General features: G+C 39.1%; 1 protein-coding gene across 1 annotated transcript; it reads left to right on the top strand.

Annotated features, from left to right (window-relative positions):
- The first annotated feature begins 73 nt into the window (after nucleotides 1–73).
- LOC134820178 (leucine-rich repeat and calponin homology domain-containing protein 1-like) lies at nucleotides 74–26,840 on the top strand. The gene is made up of 15 exons (XM_063830400.1): nucleotides 74–245; nucleotides 458–541; nucleotides 733–892; nucleotides 2,123–2,205; nucleotides 3,190–3,321; nucleotides 3,459–3,595; nucleotides 10,116–10,282; nucleotides 11,469–11,616; nucleotides 11,739–11,916; nucleotides 12,149–12,264; nucleotides 14,594–14,675; nucleotides 23,331–23,404; nucleotides 23,568–23,672; nucleotides 23,827–24,033; nucleotides 26,766–26,840. Exons 1-15 carry the CDS (start codon nucleotides 164–166, stop codon nucleotides 26,838–26,840), a joined length of 1,830 nt encoding a protein of 609 aa, XP_063686470.1. The 5' UTR covers nucleotides 74–163.

The following is a 26,840-nucleotide window of genomic DNA, read 5'->3' as shown; positions in this document are numbered from 1 at the left end:
AAATAACTCAGCACTGCTGTAAAAATGTGACTTACGTTCGTCAATTGAATCCTCATTCCTCATATTAATTTGCTCAGCCACACAGGAATGCTAACATGACATGACAATGCGCTGAAGAATATCATTATATGACAGTGATCTGAAGGAACTGTAAGAAGAGAGCATGTCCAGGGGTTCGGGGCTCTCCCCCAACTTAGGAATGGGGTCCTCTCTCAAACACAAGTTTGAGACCTGCATGTACTCAGGTCAGTTGTTATTGTCACGTATTATTATCACACGTGTACTGGGTTTTTATCACGTGTTCACTACTGACACGTGTTTACTATTTCTTGATGTTGGCATTTTTGTCAATGTTGTTATAAGCTATTCAAGACTTCCGAGATTGTTTAATTATATTATGATTACTACTGCAAAGTTTTCATAGACTAACCAGTTCCACTTAATTTACCTCCACCAGGACGACTAGAGATATCAGCCTGTAGTTTGAGAACGATACCCAAAGAAATAGATGGCTATGACATTGCTGACATGATGCTTGTTGGTAAGTTATACTGCAAGGGAAGGAGGGAAGAGGTGCTCACTGCTCCGTAATGTCTTGTACTGTTAGATCATATTACAGTCCTTTAAGAAATCTACTCAATTTAGGTTTTCCTACTCAATCGTATTCAAAATATTAGTTATTGATCAATAAAACTGATATAATATTATCATAATGAGCCGCAACTTCTGCAGATGTGTCGCGCAACAAGTTCACAGAGATACCACCAGAAGTGCTGCGCTGTGAGCACGCGGAGGAACTTAACGCGTACCACAACATGATCAGATCCATCTGCGATCTGAATCCTATGCGCTTCCTTAACAAACTAAACCTCTGCAGAAACCAACTTACATCGTATGTATTGATTCTTAAAGACTGTATCCTAATTATAAGTTGGTGTATGTATTATTATATCATATTGTTGAGTAGCGTATGAATCTTTAGATTGTATGGATTTATGTAATAGAGTCTGAAAGTGACATTGTATTGTTCTAAGCGGTATGTGGTGTGAATTTATACAATCTGCAAATAGTTTGACAAGGTTGACTGTCAGACAATTTCACCTCAATGTATATGTATACATTATACAGCACTTCCTACTCCACAATTATTCCTTTTGTCAAGGTATTTGTACGGGGTGTACACCCCAGTCCAGGTGTGGTATTTGTACACTTCTTAACAACTACCTGCACTCCTGCACCGTGTACTGTATTCCTTTAATACACGGTAGCAAATGTTACCCTATACTGCCTTACTGGCTTATACTAATTAGTCTGTTGTGTGACGTTGTGTGTACATTAAAATGAATTACAGGCTGCTTATATCACTACATAAAATACACACTCCATACGTGTACGGTAAAATGTATATACATTATACAGTATACAAGTTAGTGTGCACTGTACAATTCAATGTACGTAAATATGTAGAATGTAAATGAATTCCGAGACGTAGAATGTATAAAAGTCTAAGAATACACAAAATGTACAGTGCCACCCCACACTTGCCAACATCCTGTCACATGGTAGCCCAATATAAGAGGGGGAATTATTACAGTTAGTTGTTTCTGTTAACGAGTTAACATTATCCTGACATGCCTGTCCGCACCAACAATCAACATGAACAAGGAGGGAGAAATGTGTCAAAAAGTGTGTACAGTAATTTCAATGATGTGGTACGGTGTTTGATGTGATAGCATTATTTGTAATATAATATAATAGTTACGCTTTTAGTTGATAATCACCCTCTTTAATTAAAGATATTGTGTTGTGATTGAAGTATAGGTTTGTTACGTCCAAATTATAATTGCTCAAGAAATGTTTGCGGGATTTATACAGCTAAAATACAAATGAAAATGTTCACATATAATATTTATAGATAATTTCTATGCCTGGAAGAAAACCCCAAACACATCAGAAAAGTCAAAATTTCGTAATTAATAGTGAAACCTTAGCTTCACCAATCTCAGGTTCATTACCTTGCTCCTTACATTAGTTACATGAGAAGTTCCTACGTCATCCCTTGTATACAAAAACTGACAAAATGATATTGCGGTAAAATGATAAAAGTAAATATCTACTGCAGGATACCAAGCCATTTGTGTACTTTACCTCTGGAAACACTGTACCTTGCTAACAACAAAATACACACTCTACCTGCCGAGATGGGTAAGATATTTTGTAATGTTATTTAATGTTATGTAATGTTATTCAATTGTCATTTAATGTTATTTAATGTTAACTTGATTGATATGATTATTTTTATGTTTTCAAGGTTTTTAACTATTTTTATGTTTTCAAGGCCTCCATGATTTGTAAAATACAAGGCTTTAAATGGTGTGCAGACTTAATGGTAAAGCTCTGCTTGCTTAGTGATCGTTTTTAGATTTCCAAAGCAAGCACCATAAAACGTGTTATACCCACCACCATGATAAAGCTTTAGAAACTAGATCTCACTAAATTTAGTATATTCTCAGGAAATTTGATAACTTTGGTCGACCTTAGAAACTAGATCTCACTAAATTTAGTATATTCTCAGGAAATTTGATAACTTTGGTCGACCTTTAGAAACTAGAAATCTCCTAAAATTTAGTATATTCTCAGAAATTTGGATTAACTTTTGGTTGACCTTTAGAAACTAGATCTCACTAAATTTAGTATATTCTCAGGAAATTTGATAACTTTGGTCGACCTTTAGAAACTAGATCTCACTAAATTTAGTATATTCTCAGGAAATTTGATAACTTTGGTCGACCTTTAGAAGAACTAGATCTCACTAAATTTAGTATATTCTCAGGAAATTTGATAACTTTGGTTGACCTTGATAAAGCTTTAGAAACTAGATCTCACTAAATTTAGTATATTCTCAGGAAAATTTGATATTCTTGGTCGAACTTTAGAAACTAGATCTCACTAAATTTAGTATATTCTCATGAATTTGGATGCTTTTGGTTGACCTTGACTAAGCTTTAGAAACTAGATCTCACTAAAATTTAGTATATTCTCAGGAAATTTGATAACTTTGGTTGACCTTGATCTAAGCTTTAGAAACTAGATCTCACTAAATTTAGTATATTCTCAGGAAATTTGATAACTTTGGTCGACCTTGATCTAAGCTGCAACAGAAGCTAGATCTCACTAGTATATTCTCAGGAAATTTGATAACTTTGGTTGACCTTGATCTAAGCTGCAACATGTTGAGCAGCTTACCGGTAACTTTTGGAGATCTAAGTGGGTTGAAGGATCTCAATGTTAGTCATAACTTTATCACACACATTCCATCAGGTAATTAACCATTGTTTTCCTCCTTAGCATTCTGATCATTGCTCTAAATATTCATTTAAATTGTAAACAACAGGAACAGCAATATTATGTTTGTCATGGTAAAAACTTGGTAACTCTCTAAACCTCACATTCCACAGAGTTGACAGAGACGTCATTAGTGCGCCTGGATTTGAGCTACAACCGTATAGCCATTATCCCACCTTCCTACCGCTTCCTCAAGGACCTTAAACATCTGGACATCAGTAACAACCCACTAGTGTGTCCCCCTGCTCAGGTTAGTGAACTTCAGTAACAACCCTCTAGTGGCCCCCTGCTCAGGTTAGTGAACATCAGTAACAACCCAACTAGTGTGCCCACCTGCTCGGTTAGTGGAACAGGTAACAATCCTACTAGTGTGCCCCCTGATCAGGTTAGGAACATCATTAAACAAAACCCACTAGCTAGTGTGGCCCCCTGCTCAGGTTATGTGAACAAGTAACAACCCAACTAGTGTGCCCCCTGCTCAGGTAGTGAACCATTCAGTAACAACCCACTAGTGTGCCCCTGCTCAGGTTAGTGAAATCAGTAACAGCCCACTTGGTGTGCCCCCTGCTCAGGTTAAACGTGTAACATCATGTAAACAACCACTAGTGTGACCCCTGCTCAGGTTAGTGAACTTCAGTAGCAAACCACTAGTGTGCCCCCTGCTCAGGTTAGTGAACATCAGTAACAAACCCACTAGTGTGCCCCCTGTCAGGTTAGTGAAACATCAGTTACAAAACCCACTAGTGTGCCCCTGCTCAGGTTAGTGAACATCAGTAACAACCCACTAGTGTGCCCCCTGCTCAGGTTAGTGAACATCAGTAACAACCCACTAGTGTGCCCCCTGCTCAGGTTAGTGAACATCAGTAACAACCCACTAGTGTGGCCCCATGCTCAGGTTAGTGAACATCAGTAACAACCCACTAGTGTGCCCCCGGCTCAGGTTAGTGAACTATCAGTAAAACAACCACTTGTGTTGCCCCCCCGCTCAGGTTAGGTGAACATCAGTAACAACCCCATTAGTGTGCCCATGCTCAGGTTAGTGAACATCAGTAAAAAACCCAACTAGTGTGTCCCATGGCTCAGGTTAGTGAACATCAGTAACAACCCATAGTGTGCCCCCCTGCCTCAGGTTAATGAAACATCAGTAACAACTCACTAGTGTGGCCCCCTGCTCAGGTTAATGAACATCAGAAACAAACTCACTAGTGTGCCCCCTGCTAAGGTTAATGGAACATCAGAACAAACTCACTAGTGTGCCCTGTCAAGGTTAATGAACTTCAGTAACAAACCCACTAGTGTGTCCCCCTGCTCAGGTTAGTGAACATCAGTAACAATACCCACTAGTGTGCCCCCCTCTCAGGTTAGTGAACATCAGTAACAACCCACTAGTGTGCCCCCCTGCTCAGGTTAGTGAACATCAGTTAATACAACGCACTAGTGTGCCCCCCTGCTCAGTTTAGTGAAATCAGTAACAACCCCACTAGCTAGTGTGCCCCTGCTCAGGTTAGTGAAACTCGTTAACAACCCACTAGTGTGCCCCCTGCTCAGGTTAGTTGACATCAGTAACCAACCCACTAGTGTGCCCCCTGACTCAGGTTTAGTGACCATCAGGTAAACAAACCCACTAGTGTGCCCCTGCTCAGTGTTAAGTGAACATAGTAAACAACCACAGTGTGCCCATGTCAGGTTAGTGAACATCAGTAAACAACCCACTAGTGTGCCCCTGGCTCAGGTTTGTGTACTCAGTAACAACCCTCCTAGTGTGCCCCTGCTCGAGTTAATGAACCATAGTAAACAACTCACTAGTGGCCCCCATGCTCAGGTTAATTGAACTCAGTAAACATACCCACTAGAGTGTCCCCCCCTGTTTTTCAGGTTAGTGAACATAAGTAACAACCCAATAGTGTGCCCCCATGACTCAGGTTAGTGAAACATCAGTAACAACCCACTAGTGTGCCCCCTGCTTAGGTTAATGAAATCAGTATAAAATACCCACTAGTGTGCCCCCATGCTCAGGTTAGTGAACATGCTGTAACACACTAGTGGTGCCCCTGCTCAGGTTAGTGAACTTCAGTAACAACCCACTAGCTAGTGTGCCCCTGCTAGGTTAGTGAACATCAGTAACTCCACTGTGTGACCCCCTGCTCAGGTTAGTGAACATCAGTAACAACCACTAGTGTTGCCCCCCTGCTCAGGTTTAGTGAACATCAGTAACAACCCACTAGGTGCCCCTGCTCAGGTATTAGTGAACCTCAGTAAACAAACCACTAGTGTGCCCCCTGCTCAGGTTAGTGAAAATCAGTAAAACCACTAGTGTGCCCCCTGCTCAGGTTAGTGAAACATCAGTAAACAACCCACTTAGTGTGTTCCCCCTGCTCAGGTTAGTGAACATAAGTAACAACCCATTAGTGTGTCCCCCTGCTCAGGTTAGTGAACATCAGTAACAACCCACTAGGTGTGCCCCCCTGTCAGGTTAATGAACTTCAGTAACACCCACTAGTGTGCCCCTGCCTAGGTTAATGACATCAGTAAACAAACACACTAGTGTGCCCATGCTTCAGGTTAGTGAACTGCAGTAACAACACCACTGTGTGACCCCCTGCTCATGTTAGTCGAACATCAGTAAACAACCACTAGCTAGTGTGGCCCCCTGCTAAGGTTAGTGAACATCAGTAACAACCCACTTGATGTGCCCCCATGCTCAGGGTTAGTGAACTTCTGTAACACCCACTAGTGTGCCCCCTGCTAAGGTTAGTGATCATCAGTAACAACCCACTAGTGTGGCCCCCATGCTCAGGTTAGTGAACATCAGTAACAACCCACTAGCTAGTGTGCCCCTGGCTCGGGTTTCGTGAACATCAGTAACAACCCACTAGTGTGCCACCCTGTCAGGGTTAGATGAAACATCAAGTAACAACCCAATAGCTGTTGCCCCCCTGCTCAGTTAGTTGAACATCAGTAACAACCACTTTAGCTAGTGTGCCCCTGCTTCAGGTTAATGAAATCTGTAACATCCCACTAGTGTGCCCCCTGCTCAGGTTAGTGAGAACATCAGTAACAACACACTAGGTGCCCCCGCTCAGGGTTAGTGAACAGTAAAAAACCCCTAGTGTGTCCCAGCTCAGGTTAGTGAAACATCAGTAACAACCCACTACGTGTGCCCCCCCCTGCTCTGGTTAGTGAACATCAGTAACACCCACTAGTGTTGCCCCTGCTCAGGTTAGTGATTATCAAGTAACAACCCATAGGGTGCCCCCTGCTCATGGTTAAGTGGAAAGCAGCTCCGTGGTTATCTATACCTTGTTGCAATATCAATAAAGTCATAACTTTATATATCCAGTACGGTAAATCACATGAAACCCAATTTCAGTAAAGTGTAGTAACATTTCTTGATCACTGTGATCCATAAAACCGTTCAGTATGCAGAGCGAGGGAGGGTGGCACTTCTTTTCCAAATACTATTAGAGATCCTAGTGTCGGCAGCAGGAGCAGAAAGAGTTGTTGGAGTATGAAGAAAACATTCCGCCGTAGAAAGAAGGAGGAGGAACGCGCCCAACTGAACTATGACAACCCACGCAAGTTACCCACCTAATAGCACAAGTTTGTTAACTTTTCTTTAAACGGAGCATTTACTTTTATTACGTTTTATAGCTTTAATTTAAGATTAATTATAAAATAAAAACGGGTTTTTTTTATTTTTTTAAAAAATTTTTTTTTTTTAATTGTTAACTTTAACTGCTTCCTGGATAAATAGTTCAAGGGGGCTATATTTATGAGTCGCATTTGAACTAGATTTCTCTTGGAGAATTTCTTTAGACTCTAACTTGCGAAACAAAATTGAAGCAGCAGCAAACTTTAGGTAGAAACTTTATTTGAATTGAAAATAATCATTCCCAGTACAACGTCTTCTTCAGTTCTGTAATAATCGTTAAACATGTGTTAAAAATTAAAAACGACGGAAAGAAATTTAAATTAACATTAAAATCAAAAACAGAGAAATAAAATTACGAATGACCAAAAAATGTAATTGCAAAAAATGTCTCAAAACAACAAATAAAATACGACAAAGAAGAAATGTAAGGCTAATACAACTAAATACTATACTACTCTGATACTTAAACTAATAGTAAAACGTAAAAACTGGTTGTTCAGAATTCACTGTTCATGTGTAAAAAACTTATGATAAAATCAGCACTTAAGCAAACGATAATCTCGGTTTGTCATGGTTACGATCCAAGATAGTCCTATCATTACATTATTTTTTTTCACTAGTTAAACATCGACTAAAATATTTGTAACAAATACTATCACTGCTGACACTCGAACGAAGACATGTGAACCCTCTACGAGACGTGGTGGTCAATGGTGTGCCTCTCGTTAATATATACACTTCCGAATTAATGTACAATCAGTTCTCTTCTACGAAACAGTTTTACTCTTGTAAAATCAAGATAACATAAAAGGAATAAAAACTGGGGATTCGGTTAGGATGTAGAGATGCGTAGTGTGTGTCCAACCCCATTCTCTGGATTGTGCTCTAGGATTCCTAGCGCCTTGTCTGTGCTCATCAAACGAGCATGGAGGCTTCTCTCAGTTTTCCCCACAGTATCTATCTCCCATCTAACCACATAAAAAAAAAAAAAATAAAAAACTCGCAAGTAAAGTAGTAAGTCGATCTCACGAAGCCTCCTTTGTTGAGCATGGGGGTTTTTGTTTCCTGTGAGTTTCCGGCGCAGATTCCACTCCCTACATCACATGTACTCTAGAGAGCGAGCGTTTACCAAGGTCCACAAGTCTTCTTATCCAGTGGACGAGTGCGGCAGAAGATGTCCTGTAACTTTCTTACCAAGTGTAATAAATTAACTCTGAATGGGGAGTTTGTTAGATTTGATACGATGATGAGGTGTGAGACTCATTTGATTCATCCCTCCAACAGTACGGTCACTAGAGTGGAATGGTAAGGTGAGTGGGACAGAGTCAGGTGTGGTTTTGACGTCTTTCTCCTAGTTCTCCTGTTCCTTGCGATTTTATGACTCAGAGGTTGGTGTCATTTTTCTTTAAGTGATCATCGATGGATTTTAACTGAAGATCGAGTTCCTGGGTCCTGAGGAAGCAATGGGGCATTACCGGTAGTAGTTCTTCTTACAATCCTCCTTCACTGAGTTCCGGTGTGTGACTTCTGTGTATGGTTAATCCCCGTGTCTGGGTTTTCCTGTAGAAACTGTGGTGAACTTTTCCTTCCTCATCGATCGGATTTCCGTACTCAGGAACGGGACCAAAATCCGCAGGGGTTGACGGGCAGAACTCGATCTCCACTTGATTCTGTTATCGGGATCCTGGTCGGCTATGCGTTGTTTTTGTAACATATCCCGTGCTTTCTTCTCTGGATTAGCTAAGGAACCAGCATCATCTACATAAAAACCCGGTTTGTATAAGAACCGAACAGGGTTACTGATGTAATAATGAATAAATATATTACTATTACGCTCGAATTTCCACATTCTAATAATACGCTACAGTGAGGGGATGGTCTAAACCCATGAAATAAAACCTAATAGTTGTTATAAAGTCTCCCATTAAAGTAAAAAAAAATAAAAAAAAATAGAATTTTCGTCAAAACTACTGTAAAGATACTCAATTTCTGATAAACTTAAACAATACCGTACTTAACTTACTCCAAGGTTCTTCTGCAAATTCAATAACTGTCTCAATTCACTCATTGATATTTCAAATGCGTATACAAAGCTGATACATCCGCTGTAAGAACTGTTAACCTTTAAGTTCACTCTCTGGTAGGCCTACTGAGGATGTCCAGGGGCTGTAGATATCGTACATATGAGTAGGTACTTCTCTCAAACAAAGGACTGTTAATGTCGGTAACTAACCAGCCAACTTTCTGTAGGTGAGCCACACACGATACGATTGTCTAAAAAATAAAACTGTTTTTTTTTTTTTTTCATATCCTCCCAAGTTGATACGAGAGTAGTCAGTATCAGGTGGGAACTTGTGTGTCTCACCAGGGTGTTTGTACTTAGTAGGTAAAGTAGAGTTACGAGATAATAAATAAATCATCAATACGTGAGTCTTAATTCCATATGGTTACTCACATAGTCCGCCACAACCTATTACACTCTGATTCCAATATCTGCACATTTCTTGTTTAATTTGATTCTGATAGTTATAGGAGTAGTCGTTGAACAGGTCTGCTTACTCCGTAACCCTCGAACGGGTGGGCTCACCCATTCGTAGACTTCCAGAAGTGCTCTTGTTCAGGTGTTCGATGTTAGCGTCGGTACGTATCAACACTCATGTCGCCCCCCTGCGCAGGTGTAAGGTCTGCTGATAACAGGTCAGTAACAACCCACTTAGACAAGTGGTGCCCCCCTGCTCAGGTTAGTGAACATCAGTAACAACCCACTAGTGTGCCCCCCTGCTCAGGTTAGTGAACATCAGTAACAACCCACTAGTGTGCCCCCCTGCTCAGGTTAGTGAACATCAGTAACAACCCACTAGTGTGCCCCCCTGCTCAGGTTAGTGAACATCAGTAACAACCCACTAGTGTGCCCCCTGCTCAGGTTAGTGAACATCAGTAACAACCCACTAGTGTGCCCCCCTGCTCAGGTTAGTGAAGCAGCTCCGTGGTTATCTATACCTTGTTGCAATATCAATAAAGTCATAACATTATATATTCAGTACGGTAAAATCACAGAAACCCAATGTTCAGTAAAGTTAGTAACATTTCTTGATCACGTGATCATAAAACCGTTCAGTATGCAGAGCGAGGGAGGGTGCACATCTTCAAACTATTAGAGATCCTAGTGTGGCAGCAGGAGCAGAAAGAGTTGTTGGAGTACGAGAAAACATTCCGCCGTAAGAAGGAGGAGGAACGCGCCCAACTGAACTATGCAAACCCACGCAGTACCACTAATAGCAACAAGTTTGTTAACTTTAACGAGCATTTACTTTTATTACGTTTTATTAGCTTTAATTTAATGATTAACGTTAATTAATTGTTAACTTTAACTGCTTCCTGGATGTTTCCAAGATATCGCGTATTGTATCTGAGTGTGAAATGTATAAGTACTTTCTTAGATTTCTTGCTGCATTCGGGTATTTCATTGTCTTTACAGTTTTATAGAAAGTCAAAAATATTCGAATATTTTTGTTTGATCTCGACTTATGTTTTAACTGCATCAAAGTCGGTTTAAGGCTGAACTGCATAATTATTGTTACAATATTACAAGTATATATAATACTAGACGTCTACCTTTATACTGGAACACTTTGCAGAATGAACCCATTTTCACAATGTTCAATAAAAAGATCACACTCTTTCTCTTGGGAGATACACTCTCAATCGTAAGCGGTTTAGGACCATCAGTCCATAGGTTGCCAGGCTCTTCCCTTTCTAATTTCTACTATACTCAATACTTATCGATACTTATCATATAGACACGGATTGCTTGAAATTAGAAAAACCGATCTATTTATTTTCTTTCTGACTCCAAATACAACGATACCTTGTGTTCCGGGTTCCCTCTCTGATCAGCCAATCATGCTTTTTTACAACCATCAAGATTAACTGTATTAATTTAATAAATTCTGAAAGATAATTAAATGAATGTTTATGTACTGCAATTGGATACTACTAAATAATATGATAATAACATATTATAATATGAAACAAAAGCTTAGATAAGATTATTGTTACAATAATTTGTAACAATATAATAAGAATATTTAAATACAAGTCAGTTCTAATGCCTTAACTTCTGATTGGCAGTAATATCATCACAATTATGGAACAGACAATACCTATTAATCCATATAGAGACTTTTTAATTAATACTTTGAACATTACTTATACTGTATCATATACTGGAGCGGCTCTATAAGAGGGAGGGTGAGCTCTCGTGTCTCAACATTCCAATTCCACCTTGTCTAACCAGTGTTAATCTGAAGTTATACTTTAATTTTAAATTGCTCAAGAACGAGTATCGAGGTTTCTAGAACAAATATTACTCATTTACAATTGATCATATGCTAGCACCAAAAATGTACAGTGTTCAACAGTGGGATTACTTACACGCAGTTACTTGCTTACCTACACTCATTTCATTCAGTTTTATCAACGAGCTGCTGGTTTCATGGGATGCCCAAGCTACCGCCTCAATGCTGGAGGATCCTTTCTTTAAGAAGGAGCTGGAAAAAGACAAGACTTACCGGGAGAAGTACGGAATTAAAGATGATTATATGAAGAGGAGCTTGCAGGTATTATGAATTGCTTTGAATCAAACTGTCTTCTCAGAACATCAGTTATCAAAAGTTTACACAAAAATGAAAAATGATTCAAAGTATTAATTAATTAATTAATGCTCTTTTTGTTTGTACAGGTAGCCCAAGGGCGGAGTATAAACACGATAAATCGTTCGTCTGGTAAAGCAATTGCAAAGCAGCTAGCGACCGGCACCCCTGTCGCTGATATAAAGGACCCGTTGGAGGGAACCAGCAAAACTGTTTCCAAGAGCAGTCCTAATAACGATAAAAAGGATAAGAAGAGCAGCAAGAGAGGTAGTGTTTCTGTGTCTTTATTTTGTTTCAGGAGTGCCCATCGGGTTTTTTATTTTTAAAACTGATTATGATGACGTATGTAGTAATAAGTCCATTAGAGACACTCCCCTTACGAGGGAGGGGCTTTCAATCAAAAAGGAAATGTAAGGGAATTGTATTGTTATGGATACATCATTTTCGATTCAAAAGTTTCAGATTAAATTGATACCTTTGGACACGTAAAATATTTCAGATAGTAAAAGTAGCAAATCCCCAAAATCGGAGAAATTGTCCAAATCTCCGAAGAATGACAAAACATCGGATCATCCCCCAGAGAAGAAATCTCTTAAATCTCCGCGGGTTACAACGGTAAGTGATTCACAATCTCAATCAGATGCATGTTTATTGTACTCAATCCTTATCAACTTCTTATCTCTGAATTAATTTTACTTTTAAATATACTCTATTCTGTGTATGAGCCTGTCTCTTCCTTTTATAAATTAAAAAGTTCTGTTCTTGATTTAAAACTACAGATTTTTTCTTTGAAAAACGATTGATATGATAGGTGTAAAACTGTATGCTACGCTGATTTACTGACTGACAAGTGACTGACCAGCGGTTGACTGACAGTCAAATAATATAACTGACCGACAGTGCGGAGACTGACAGACCAGCGATGACTGATGTTGCCAATATTGACTCACAAAGACTGTTTTCTTTTCTTAACTTATTTATTGAAGAACTATGACCGTATTTTTTCGTAGATATTGAGTTCTCCGAATGGGTTATCCTTTAAGAGATTTGGCGGCAAATCCTCGAAACCAAAATAAGGTTATGACGGCTTGTTTTTGGCATGTCACAAATGAATTCTCTTGTTTTTACTCATTTTGACATTTGAATTTTCACTCAAAAACACAAAGTTTGCTTCTACAATGTGTGTTATGTCAGAAGCTTAGTTTAATTTAATGTAAACAGCTACATTACTACACTAGAGTTTAGTATTTCTGAGTCATGCCGAAGTTTTAGGCCTAGGCCATATTTAATCGTTTGTAAGGTCATTGAGTTAGGCTCTTTAGCGGAAAATATGTGTACTGTGTAACTCAAGTTCACGTTAGGCGTAGTTTTGCTAGACTGCAAAATTCTGCTTGTTGTAAAGCGGATTATAGCACACCAACTTTTGAAAACTGATTCCTAGCAATTATGGTTATTTGGAAAAGGAATATCTGGAAGGCGCGAAATCAGGTGTTTTCCTAGTGTTAACTGTGCGCGCATTGCTCAATTATTTAGCTAGCTAGGCATGAATTAAATTAGAGCACGAACGTACGCGCGTTACGTCTGTAACTTACGTACGAGTTACGAACAGCTATGCGCGCGTTTTCTAGCTCCATATATACTATATATTATGTATGTATGTACTGGGAGTGGTCATGTATAGTACGCCCGAGACTAGCAACTGTTGAATTTGGTGATGTCATTTGAAGTTGGTTCCTGAGACAAATGAGGCTCATTTAACGGTGAATAAATGAGACGACCGTGCAATTATTAGTGACCTGAATATTTGTTTTATTAAATGTCAGCACTCATCAGGTCGTAACCCAAAAGTCAAAAGTAGAGTTAACTTTTAAGCTTAAATAATTGATGTTTTGGGACAAAGTGAGAGTATCCACATTCCACTCAGTTTTTAAACAAATAGTTGTCAAAAACTATTTGTTTGAAAAACTGAGCGGAGACTCTCACTTTGTCCTAAAACATCAATTATCATATGATCGACCCACTCAAAAGAGCGAAAATAGATTATTATTTTAAGCTTAAACTTTAAGAAACCGTTATCTAGACGATACATCGTGTTATATTCCATTGTCAACATCTTAGATTCAAAACATTTCATGACTTATTATGCTCAACGGCTATCAATGAGTTAAATGCGGCAAAAATAGCATGGCTTTTAAGCCCTATTCGATGAGTAGCTGGGACCCTCCTTGGTTTGTCAATCTTATATAAGCTCCTAATGGCTGATGCTAGAATCTAGAACGTAATTTAAAATTGCTTGGGGCTTTATCTGTATCGTGAAGACATTTCTGTCATTTAATCATAACTCAGTTTTTTTTCAGTGTTACTCAGTATTTACACATTAAATAATTCTAAATCGTCTAATTCACATTTTTCCTAAGATCAATTTTCTGCGACGAAAGACTAAAAAGAAAGAAGTGGATCACAATTCAGAATGAACTATCTTAAGAAACATGGAATGACATTTTTGTGTGTTTGTTCGTGTTGACTAGGCTTAAGAAATATTCTAAGATTTAACAATACGGCATGTTAACGAGGGCTTTCATAATCCGTGTGTGAAGCATTTTTCTGTTTTTTTCTTCATGTGTGTGACTGGGTTTGGGGCGTGTGAACTGTGAAGTGTGATGATTCTCTGTGACATGTGTGATGATACCTTTACCTCTCTGTCTCTTTTATACCTGAGTCTTTCTCTTGTCTTTTACTATCACCTGATCTTATTCTGTGATTCAATCTATCAAGAGTGTAAAAATGCCGGTTATATGAAATTTAGGGAAATGTTGTGTTCTAAAAAAATCAAAATTTGTTGAAGTGAAGTATGAAAGTGTGCAGGAAATTTCGGTTAATTAATAATTGATTACTAATTTAAATGTAAATACAGTAATTGTTTGATAATGTAATTATCAATCAGACTAAGAAAGAAGAGGAGGAAGCCTTAGCAGTTCTTGAAGATGTCTTCATGGACAAGTCTAAAGAGAACACTTTCGAAAGAAGTAAGTTGAGATAAGTATAATGAGAGGTAATTTCTAGACGGTGCTTGACCGGTTCTTGATCGGCTCTTGATCGGTTCTTGACCGGTTCTAGACCGGTGCTTTACCGGTTCTTGACTGGTTCTTGGTCGGTTCTTGATCGGCTCTTGAACGGTTCTTGAACGACTCTACAGCGGTGGTCGGTGTTCGATTTAATCCCCATCTTCCTTGTACAACTTGACGACTAATTTTTGAATCATTACGCGTGTCCAGATTTGAATAAATGTTGTTCTATCAGCCTCATGAATCCTGACTCCAAAAGAAACAGACCATTTTATAGAACTGTTGACTGATTTCGTGTATGCGCATCCTTATCTTACCTGGCACCACTTTAAAATGTCTCCCTATGCCGAATCATACTCGTATATCAGCATAATCTGAAACCAAATTCTACAGTTTGTACAGATTGACACACTACAGCTGTCTGTCGACAGTTACATTTTGATAAGTATTCCATCCTTTGTCACTTGTATTTCCATATAAGGATGTATTCACTAGAATACAATCTTGTTACGAGCTAGCTTTGTCTGAATCCTGCCTGGTCTTCAGTTCTTCTGCTTTTTTCAGTTTTGCGCCTGTTTTTAAGCCACGTTGCCCGTTGGATGAGTAGAATTGACACGTCAACGTTGTGTTGACACGAGTATACCACGCGGTCTTACAGCATTGATTATTATCAGTTTGAGCTCGTGTTTCAACCACTAGTACCTTCTAGCACTCCGATTTTGTGGAGATAATATGCTTGTTAGCCTAGATGTTATCTAATATCTGGTGTTGGATTTTATTTTTTATTAATGTCGTGAATTGTTTTCCGTGTCGTCCACAGTCGTTGGACATTGAGTGTTACTATTTAAAAGTATTTACCTAGCTCAGAGCTCTGACCATTCTCAAAATTGATTCTTAATTTGAACCATGCGTGAATAGGTCAGGAGAAGGAATTGAAATCAAAGCTTAAACCAGAATCAAAGCTTAAACAGAATCGAAGCTAAAACCAGAATCAAAGCTTAAACCAGAATCGAAGCTCAAACCAGAATCGAAGCTAAAACCAGAATCGAAGCTAAAACCAGAATCAAAGGTTGAACCAGATTCAAGGGTTAGACTAGTTTTGGGTAAGAAGGGTTTGCGAAGTAATTTGTTTTGTGCAAGTGTGTTTTTTTGGATCATAAACAATGATATTGACATGTTCTTTTGCTCGTGACTCTTCTCTAAGAAATTAACGAAGATCAAATGATCGAATAATGCTACATAATATCAGAAGTTTCCTTGCTGTGTAGTGTATATCATGGAATTCAACCATATAACTATAAGTGCATAATCCTATCACCGTAGTAACGCTGTCATGCATGAATCAACATAGAGTTACAAATCGCATCCTTCTCTGTAAATGCGATCTTTCTTAGATCTTTAGTATGTCAGTTGTGACGCTGTTCATGAATTTTTCTTGCCAACAATCTAAATTAGCGATAGATAAAGTAATCTTAACTTTGCAAGCATGATTATTAAGACTTGAAATAGATTCCCCTGTATGCTAATATTACATATTAACTTACATATTAACTTACATATTACATTTTTACTTATTTAGGAAATTGCAATGAAGTTTGTAAGAGGAAAGTCAGATCAATAATGTGAAAAGGAAATGAACCTGAGAACTATTGGTCGTTACCTGGATGAAGGCATTAAATTGATGTTGGTGAAACAACTGGTTATATCTAAGTTAGATTACTGTAATTCTCTGTACATAAATCTACCCGAGACCAGATTAAACAAACTTAGATCCATCCTTAATGGTGCAGTTCGTTTCATCCATAACATAGAAGACAGAACCAAGGGCTTGGTTCCCTTCTATAAGAAGGCCCATACTCCCTATAGACCAGCGAATCTTCTTTAACGTTTCTCTATTAACCCACAAATCAGTTCACGGTACTGCACCTGGTTACCTCAAAGCATTACTGGATGTGGATGTAGTGGATACAGAACTTTCAAACACCGTGACCAGGTCGAAGAGACCGTGTGACCATATCATGCTCAAGATACCAAAGAATAAAAAGGTCCAAAATTGATGACAGACGTTTCTCAAGCCATGTACCGGTTGCATGGAACTCTCTTCCACTAATGTTGAGATGTATTACTGATACCAACTGTTTCAAGCGAATGTTAAAGAACCATCTAAATAATCAGTTTTGATGTTTTTTCTTTCCATTTGCATTGTCTTCACTTTGCAAGACACATTGGCTTTTATTTTTCACCGCACTCCATTTTATGTCTTTATTTCTACCATTCTAGGATCTGTTACTTTTTTGATTGATTATGTCACTGTACTAACCTTTATTATACCTACATGTTTTATACTTTTTGTTTACTTTAATACACATTTGCTCACATCACTCACAGTCAGCCGCTCTGACATGTTAACCACCTTCCTTGTGTTGTTGGTTAATCATATGAGCGGGATATTTTTTTTTTTTATTTCAAAATTCAAATAAACTTTACATCAATGTATTACAGTTATATTCAATAAAAAGACCACAATATCTCCTGTGAAGCAAAAACATGGAAAAAGAGAGCTAGAAAAATATTCATGATACTCAACACTACCAGACTCAGCTGGAGTGAGAAACAATATGTAAAAACATCAAGGTAAAATTTATTTCGGCTGAACCAAAACACGGTGGTAAGACCATAATTACATTGGTGCCGACCCTACATAAAATCATTTATAAATAATCAAGAGAACAAATTTAAATGTATACGATACCTTCTTGCTACTACTCCACAAACTTACACGACATAACAACAAAATAACATAATTAAATAATATTATAATAAAACAATCTATAATCTAGCCACTCACGTACTGCGTGACGCGCTAGTTTCGGGTTGTTTCATAAGAGAAAAAACGGCGCGTTCTACTGCAGGTGCGAGGGGCAAATTATAGAGAGTATGACATTCATAAAGTAAAATATATATATAATGATATTCCATGATGGGCCGTCTAATCAGGCCAGCATACGTCAGAAGACCAGAGAAATTCAGTTAGCTTTGTTTTGAAAATAGAGATTTTCTCAGTCTGTCTAACATAGGCTGGCAGTGCATTCCACAGAAGCATTGTTCTATAAAAGAAGCTGTTTCTGAAACTATCGCAGTTTGGTACAATAGAGCAGGTATATGTGCTGGTGTCAAATCCTTCAATGACTGATGCCGTGCTCCTTGTGTACCTCATTGTTCCAGCTTCAACAACAGTAATATATTCAGGTAGAGATATACTTACCAAATCATTTACTATTTTATAGAAGAGCGTAATTGAATTATGGATGAACTTAGATCTAATGGGTAGAATTTTAAGCTCCTTCTGCTTCTCATAGAATACAATATCACTATAATGATCAAACTGTTGTCCATTGATCCATTTGATCGCTCTTTTCTGGATTGCCTCAAACTTCGACATGTGTGTCGATCGCTGAGGACACCATATAACTGAGCAATGTTCAAAGATTGATCTTACAATGGTAAGGTAGAAAGCCCTCTTTTGGCGTTTATCCATGGTAAAATGACAGGTTCTCTTTAAGAGCCCAAGCTTCGAGCTTGCTTTAGTCTATATCAATTGATCACAATGTGCACCCCACAGAAACCTGTTGTTCATTATTACACCAAGATCTGTATGGGATGCCACATAATCAATTATGACTTCATTAAGATTATACCAATAAATATTAAAAGGAAGATTGTCTAATACATTTCTTTGCAGAGTTACAGATAACACCTTACACTTTGAAGGGTGAAAAGTCATTTTGTTATCGATTGACCAGGCAAACAACCTGTCTATATCTCCTTGGAGAATATAGTGGTCTTCAAAGCATTCGATGACCCTCCAAATTTTGGTGTCATCTGCATACAATGCTACATTTGTATCCTCCGAAACACACGAGAACATGTCGTTGATGAATAGAACAAACAGAAGTGGTCCCAGAATAGATCCCTGGGGCACTCCTGATTGCACGGGAAGCATGCTTGAGACAGCTCCGCCTACAACAACCTGCTGTCGTCTGTCTTGTAAATACGACTTTAAAAATCTAAGCATTAGACCATCAATACCATATAAATTTTTTAGCTTGCGAAGGATTAAGTCATGTGATACACTGTCAAATGCCTTAGCAAAATCAAAATAAACAATGTCGGATCTTGACTTATTGTTCAGGGCCAGTGCAAGGTTGTCTGTGAATGGGACCATCTGGGTAGTGCAAGACTTCCCATTCACAAAACCGTGTTGTCTACAGTCGATTAACCCTTCACAAGCTGCGAGCAACTCTTTCGAAATACAACGTTCAAAAACTTTCATAACTAAGCATGTCAGTGAGATGGGTCTGTAATTTTCAACAGATCCTTTTTCACCCTTCTTGTGTACCGGAACAACAGAAGCAAGCTTCCATTCCTCCGGCACACATCCAGTCACAAAAGAGCTGTTGAAAATCATGGTTAGAGGCTTTGCAAGAGTGCTCGCACAATTTTTTAACACAGTGCCATGGATACCATCTGGACCTGCGGCTTTACCCGGTTTAACCCCTTTCAAAATTAACAAAACATCCAACACGTGAAATCTCAAATCCATAAAATTGTTACTGGAGCTCATGTCGATGTCAATGTCATATGAGCTACTTGAGGAGAATTGTTGATAGAAGTATTCATTGAATAAGCTAGCCTGTTCAACTGGTGTGTTCCTAAAACGATCACCGTATCGGACCGTTTCAGGTATCCTAGTCGACTTAGACTTTGATTTCACGTGTGTCCAAAACTTTTTGGAAATAAGGGCAGAATCAGAATCATCTTCGACACTGAGTCTCATCTTTTCGTTCATTATGCGTTTAAAATCTTTGCGGTACTGACGGAACTTTTCAAGATCAGACTCATTGCCAGATTCATTAGCCTTTTCTCTCCATTTCTCTTTATCTCTCAGAACCCTATCACAATCAGAGTCATACCAAGGCGGCTGAAACTCACACTTAACATTTTTCTTTGGGATATATTCATTGCAGAGTTTAATCAGAACATCTTTGAAAAGAGGCCAGGAAATGTGTGGATCATGAGACCCAGCCACATTATCCCAATTGACCCGCCTCAGAGCAAAGTTCAAGCCGTCCCAATTGGCTTTGGTATAGTTATATACTTTGCGTTTAGGAGACTTTCTGCGGCTGACATTGAAGTTTATCCCAAAGTTGATACCAAAGTGGTCAGATAAGCACGCCTCATTATGATCCAGTATTTTTAAATTAGTAATAATATTAGGGACATTTGTGAACAGTAAATCAAGCACATTCCCTGCTTTATGTGTAGGTTCATTAATTAGTTGAGTGTGTCCTAGGTCACCAGTAAGGAAATCCAGGAAGCCATTTTGCAGTTCACAGGATGTCTCACCAGCAGGCCAAGAAACACAGTTCAAATTCATATCTCCTATTAAAACATGCTTGTCAATCTTCTTTTTTAAGGCAAGAGTTCTAAAATAATTAGAAAATTCCGCGTAATTGTCGTCGCTTAGAGTCCCCACTCTATAAAAAGTCGAAATACACAACTTTCTACCAGTCGGAAGCTTTAAGACAACAGACAATAACTCAGCTTGAGCTTTCACTACAGCTATCCTAGTACTAGTAACATCTAGATCAAATCTATGAGCTATTAAGACTCCACCCCCGTTTTTTCTAAACCTCTTAGGTCGTTCAGGATCCCATGGATGAGTTTTGAGGGACCTGTCCAACCTAAAGATTTTATAACCAGAAGGTAAAATCTCACTATCCAATATTGACTTTTTCAGCCAAGTCTCATTTAAAATAACAATATCAGGTTTGTTTGTATACAAAAAACCATGTAGTTCATGTACTTTCGTCATGTTAAGTGGTGGGTTAACTGACGCAAGGTCACGAGTGTTAATTAGACCTTGTACATTGTTATAAAAAACAGATATAGGCTTTTTCCCAGGTCCTGGATTTAAAAGTGACGTGTTACATATAATAAGCAATATTAGGTTCAGGGAGAAAGTGTAGATAACCAGAGCAGTAAGAACACCAATCCATCTCAGAAAGAATTGGAATGATCTTCTCAGAGCAGATGATTTACGACGCTTTAAATAATAAGATCCTTTATCAAAATATCTCAGAATAAATGCTGTCATAATTATTAGGAAATACAGGTTAATACTACTACAAAGGCTGGGAAGATTACCAGGTCTACCAATATGACTAATATTCTTTAATCCACTGTCCACACGTGTTGATAGATCCAACGAAATAACAATAATAAATAACAAAATATACAGATATAAAATTAGTGAACTGACAAACAATCCAATGGGTGAACATAACTGGGACAACACAGACACGTAGCAGACTTTTCTTTTACCACAAACTTTTCGAACAACAGAATTAAACTTTCCAGTGCATATGCGGTGTTGCTGGTCATTTATTCCCATGTGTAGCAATGTCACGGTTGTGTTTTACCCAGGTGTATCTATCACTCAAAATTCACTTTTTAATACATCATCTAAATAATTTATCTAACAAATATGAATCATACTTAAATACCAATCTCAGTAACCCAACGGATTAAACCATGTTGAGTGAATGAGAAAGATATAGTGTCTTGCTAACACACCCATACCCCTAGCATTGGGGTGAATATCCCACTTCTTGGATTCCAAACTATACTTAGGAAATAACTGGTAGTTCCTGCCGCCCCATGAACTAAGGAAACTACTAAAGACATCGAGGTAAAATAATTTAAATTTGGAACAAAGACTAAAGAGTAGTTTGTTCATAGAGACCACGTTTTGTTCTCCCTTGGGGTTACCGTTAGCAGGTATAGGGAGGAGGGACTGGACAAAGATCTTTGCTGAAGGAGCTAAGGATTTAATTTTTGACATAAAGTTCTGCAGAGGGCTTTTAAGGTGTAATATGCCAGTCTGACAGTATCGAATGTCGTTAGTCCCTACACACACAAACAGTTTCTTAATCTCTAGATCAGGGTGGTCTCTCACAAATTGCTCGATTGAGTGTAATACAGCATCAATCTTGCGACCACCCTTGGCGACTTTGAAAACTGTCTGTTTACCCTTGGCCAGTTTTTCAATATCCAGTCGCTCAAAATATGAATCTCCAGCGAGAAGTATGATCTTCTTCTTAGGGCGGGCTGAATGGAGGTCAGTGTTAGGAGGAAGATGTTGAGGAGGAGTAGAAGGATGATGAGGAGTAGAAGGATGATGAGGAGTAGAAGGATGATGAGGAGTAGGAGGATGATGAGGAGAAGGAGAGGAAAGAGAAGATGTAGGAGTTTTGAGTGGGTCAGTTAGGTTCCTAAAGGAAAGACTGTATCTGACACCAGTCTCAAGGCCCGGAGGAACTCTATGCAGTAGTCTGGACTGACAGCCAGCCTTCATAATATTGAGAGACTGGTCTGTCGCAGGCACAGAAAATTCTGGGGGAGGAGGGGTACCTTTCCTGAGTGAGAGGTTGTTGTCGTTCCTTATAAAGTACAGTTCTCTTGCTGCACCGAACGACACCGTACAAATATCACTGTCCTGATCTATTAATGGTTCGTTGTCGTCGTGGTAGTTCAGGTTAGCTCCTTTGCAGGACATACAGCTGACTAAACAAGCAGTCATATTCCCAGAGGTGGCCTTATTGCCGTTGACAATGTTCATCAATTCAACAATCCTGGGGAACTGACTGATTGGTTGGGGCTTGTTGACCACCCTTCCATACTTGTAGGACTCAATGCGGGGACTCAGCCACAAGGTCTTTACTCTCGTTCCTCTTGTGCGAAGCTTCATTGTTTTAAGTTCATCCAATACCCCATCAGCCAGGGGCTTTGGAAGGTCAAGCTGGACATGTTTAACAAGATCCGAAAACTTCTTAGGCTCAGGAGTTGAGGGATTAATAAAGGACTCTTCAGATGAGGTGAAAGGTGTCGGATGATCTTCTGGGAGGATATCGATGGCATCTTTAAATTCTTCTTCATCGTCATTAATGAGGGACAGAATGTGATTTTTCTGCTCCTGGGAGGCACTGAGAAGAAAATCAGTGATGAAGGAAGGTAGAAGTGGGGTTGGGAGAGTTTGCATCAATGGACAAAGTTACACCAGGTGATCAGGATGGCAATCGGGGTACTAGGCAGCAGTCACCAGACATTCCCCGTAAAATGGAATGTAACGGCCTGAAAATAGAGACGGGCAGAGGGGAGTAAAACTTATCTGGGGGGTAAATTAAGTATCAATATAGATCAGATCAGAGGAAGGAAAAAGATCAATCAATGATAACAGTCTAAAGTTATTTAAGGTAAAATGTGGATCTAAAATGAAATATATGTTCAATTACTAGCCTGATTGAGAAGTTTAGGACCCCAGACAAGCTGGGGGATGCTAGGAGAACTGCCGCTGCCTACCCTTCATGCCACCTTCACAACCAGGGACTTCGGCTGGCTTTTACTCTGACATCGGCTGACTTCCGTTGCCATAGTTTTTAGACATGCCTAAATTATTTGTTATATAGTAGTGTTGAAAGTAAATACCTCATTTCATTTCATATTGATGATTTAAGGCATGAGAACGAGGCATCTAATAAATAACTCCTCTCTCAGGTAAGAGGGCGGTATCGTTCTCAGAACAGAAAGCAGAGGTTATCCCTCCCGCACCTTCTACATCGCCTCCCCAGGTATACTCACATCATTCTGAAAATTGTTTGGCGCTTCCTTGTATTGACCTAGTAACTACTCTATAGCCCCATTATTTTGGTACCAAATATGTTATTGTTAATCTTTGAGGGTAAATTGTTAGCGGAGAGTTGCTGTAGTTAAATGAAATCTACTATTTTACAGTCATCTGACGAGGACGAATCTGTGACATTAGAACACAGTTTCACGATGAACCGAGAAGAAGGGAAAATAGCTCAAACTGCATACCAGCAAGAATTTATCAAAAATGTGAGATATTTATGATTTTTATCTTGATTGCAATTCCATCATCCATTCACCAAAATCATGGGGTCAGTTTCACCACTTTTTTCTGTACATGGGGTAAAACTTTCAAATTTCCAACTACATCTCTATAACATATTCGCGAATTTCATTCTCTTAGGTGCTGGCAAAATACCTGAACATAAGCATAAAAGAAATAGAAGAATCACTGAAAGACGGGGTGATATTGTGCCAGCTGCTGAATGAGATGAAAAAGAACACAGTTAGGAAGATAATGATGCCCCAAGGGGCTGAGAAGCTGAGCACTATGAAGTCCACTGTCAACCTTAACTCTTTCCTGAGATTCGCGCAGATTAACATTGGAAAGGTTAGTCCACTGTCAACCTTACTCTTTCCTGAGATTCGCGCAGATTAACATTGGAAAGGTAAAGATAGAGTGCGCGGTTATTAGGTTGATATGGGGTTTTCATTAAATCCTTACCGGACCTGGCACGCCAATCCCAATGTGCGGCGCTCTTTTCGAGCCTCTCGCACATACGTGAGAGTTAGAGAGTAATGACTAGCGAGCAATAGCAAATATACAATAGCAAATATAGATTAGCAAGCGCAAGCTATTAGAAATTTGTGAACAGAAATAAGCTCACGTTGTAGGCCCGCCGCACACGCGTGCGCGGCTGTATCGTGGCTTTCACCCGGATAGTGGTGAAACTTGCTTTATCCAAAGCCCTTGCGCGCCCGCCGATCCGGCGGGCGTTTCTTCATACTTGTGAAACAAGCGCGCCCGCAGTGGCGCGAAAGCACATGGTTAGATGATGGATGAATGGTAAATAAGTAGGCTTGAAATGAAAATGGGGGCCGTCACGAAAAAATCCTCCAACAAATGTATCATTGATAATATTTAAACAGCGCACGAGATACTTAATATACTCGTAAAATATTTGTTTCAAATAATATCGGCAGAACATCAAATATTAAACCGTCGAAATGTCTTGCAACTCGGCGCACGTTTCATGTTTCACAGGAGGACTATAATGCAAAGAAACTTGCTTTAACCAGAGCCCTCTCGCTTGCAGTAGCGCGCGACCGCCGTCACGGCAAAAGTGAAACAAGCGCGTCACGCAGTACGCGTAGGCACATGGCTATGTGAACAAAGAAACTGTTGCAAACTGCTGCTCACTGCTGCACTGCTCACTGCTGTACTGCTTGATTCACGATGTCAATCCTTCGCATCTCGCCGATCTGCATACGGTGGTTGCGAGAAGCATTATTTGATGCGCGCGCGACCTTGCTCTATCCAGAGCCCTTGCGCTTGTTTCGGGCGCGCTTGTTGTGAAACAAGCGCGCCCGAAGTGGCGCGAAAGCACATGGTTAGGTAAACGCGCGACCCAGTAGCGCATCGCGCTACAACAACCTACCAGGACGCGCGCCGAGTTGGACTCGTCGACGGTCATGGAACAAATATTTAACGAGTATCACCCGTTAATTTTGTTTCCGCTTACTTTTTCCGTAATTTAAGATCGAAAGTAAACATGAAACACGCTGAGTTATCAATAATTAGTCAAATTTTAATTTGTCAAAAAAATTAAAGCTTTGATCCGTTCATAAGCTTAGATATAACTATTTTTATGCCAAATAATCGAGCTTATTTTTTATACTGGATGGACTTACTGCATTTTCTGAAAAAACTTGGACTTATTTCCTTTTCTGAGAAAAATCTCTTTTCAATTTTTTTCTGAGAAGGAAGTTGATTCACGATGTCAATCCTTCGCATCTCGCATCTTCGCATCTCGCCGATCTGCATACATCTGTGGTTGCGAGAAGCATTATTGGATGCGCGCGCGCGACCCAGTAGTGCATCGCGCTACAAAGAAGGAAGTAAGTCCAAGCTTTTTACTTAATTTTTGAGGTTGGGATCTATGTTGCTCTAACCAGAGCCCTCTCGCTTGTAGTAGCGCGCGACCGCCGAAGGCGGCAAAGGATTCTACTTGTGAAACAAGCGCTCCATATCATATAATAAATGTTTTTGAATAATAGTATGCCCTTATTTAGGCAAACTTGCCAATTTTGAAAGATTTCAGTGCATTAAATAATATCTTATCGATATTTTGATGAAAATGAACTTGATCTAAAAGATATACCTAAACTTAACATTCTCTGCGATAATAACAGCTTAATAACTGCTCCAATGTTTATGTTTTGCGACTAAAATACATCCGGCGTTTTTGAAAATGGCCATCAAATTTTTGTTGAGGCCTAAATGAAAATTTTGATCACTTACGTAAGGTTGAAATGTAATTATACATCGATTCTGAAAATTTCAAGCGAAAATATCGATCGGCAGTAAAATAAGGTTCTTTTTGGAAAATCGCTTTCTAAAATTCCGTTTTTAGCATGATTAGTAGTCCAGCTACTTTTTCCTATCACAGACAATTTATCTCAGAAAAAGCAGTAAAAAAAAAGTCCACGGAATGACTTCCATATCTCAGAAAATTTTCAAGATTTTCTCAGAAAAGGCAGTAAGTCCGGACTTACGTCCTTCTCTCAGAAAATAATTGGCCAAAACCGAACATAATGTTTCTCAACTGGGACTTACTTCCTTAGGAATTGCATGCAACAATGTTTCTATACATTAATATGTAGCTCATGTTGTAGAGAATTTTCTACTGAAAATTTTGATACCAATATTGTCATATTTCGAAAAATTGGACTTACTGCCTTTTCTGAGAAAACGGCAGTGCAGTGAGCAGCAGTGAGCAGCAGTTATATCCGTTTTTTTACTGCGCAATGCACGCCGCGTGCAACTGCTAAAAACTGCTGCAAACTGCTGCTCACTGCTGCTCACTGCTGCTCACTGCTGCTATGGGCCGCGCACGCGACAGCAGCAGTGAGCAGCAGTTAGCAGCAGTTTCTTTGCACTATAGTCCTCCTGTGGATTAGGTTTTAAACTTACAATTAGTTCGTCATACAACGCACGAGTGTGAAGCTCTCCCATGTATCGTAAGATCGATAAACCTTAGTGAGACGACCGTGGGGGTCACGACGTGATACAACAATTAGTGTTTTTTTAATTTTCTAATTCACACACTATGATTTACCCAGGGGAATGACAAGCCAAGCGCCACTTACAGTAAAAAGTTCCGCATGTCAGTTGTCATTATGAACAAAAAATCCTGA

This window comes from Bolinopsis microptera, chromosome 8 (assembly GCF_026151205.1).
Source record: "Bolinopsis microptera isolate Bmic1 chromosome 8, MBARI_Bmic_1.0, whole genome shotgun sequence".
Lineage (NCBI taxonomy): Eukaryota > Metazoa > Ctenophora > Tentaculata > Lobata > Bolinopsidae > Bolinopsis > Bolinopsis microptera.
The sequence above is the reverse complement of the archived record's forward strand: the minus strand, read 5'-3'. Positions and strand labels throughout refer to the sequence as shown.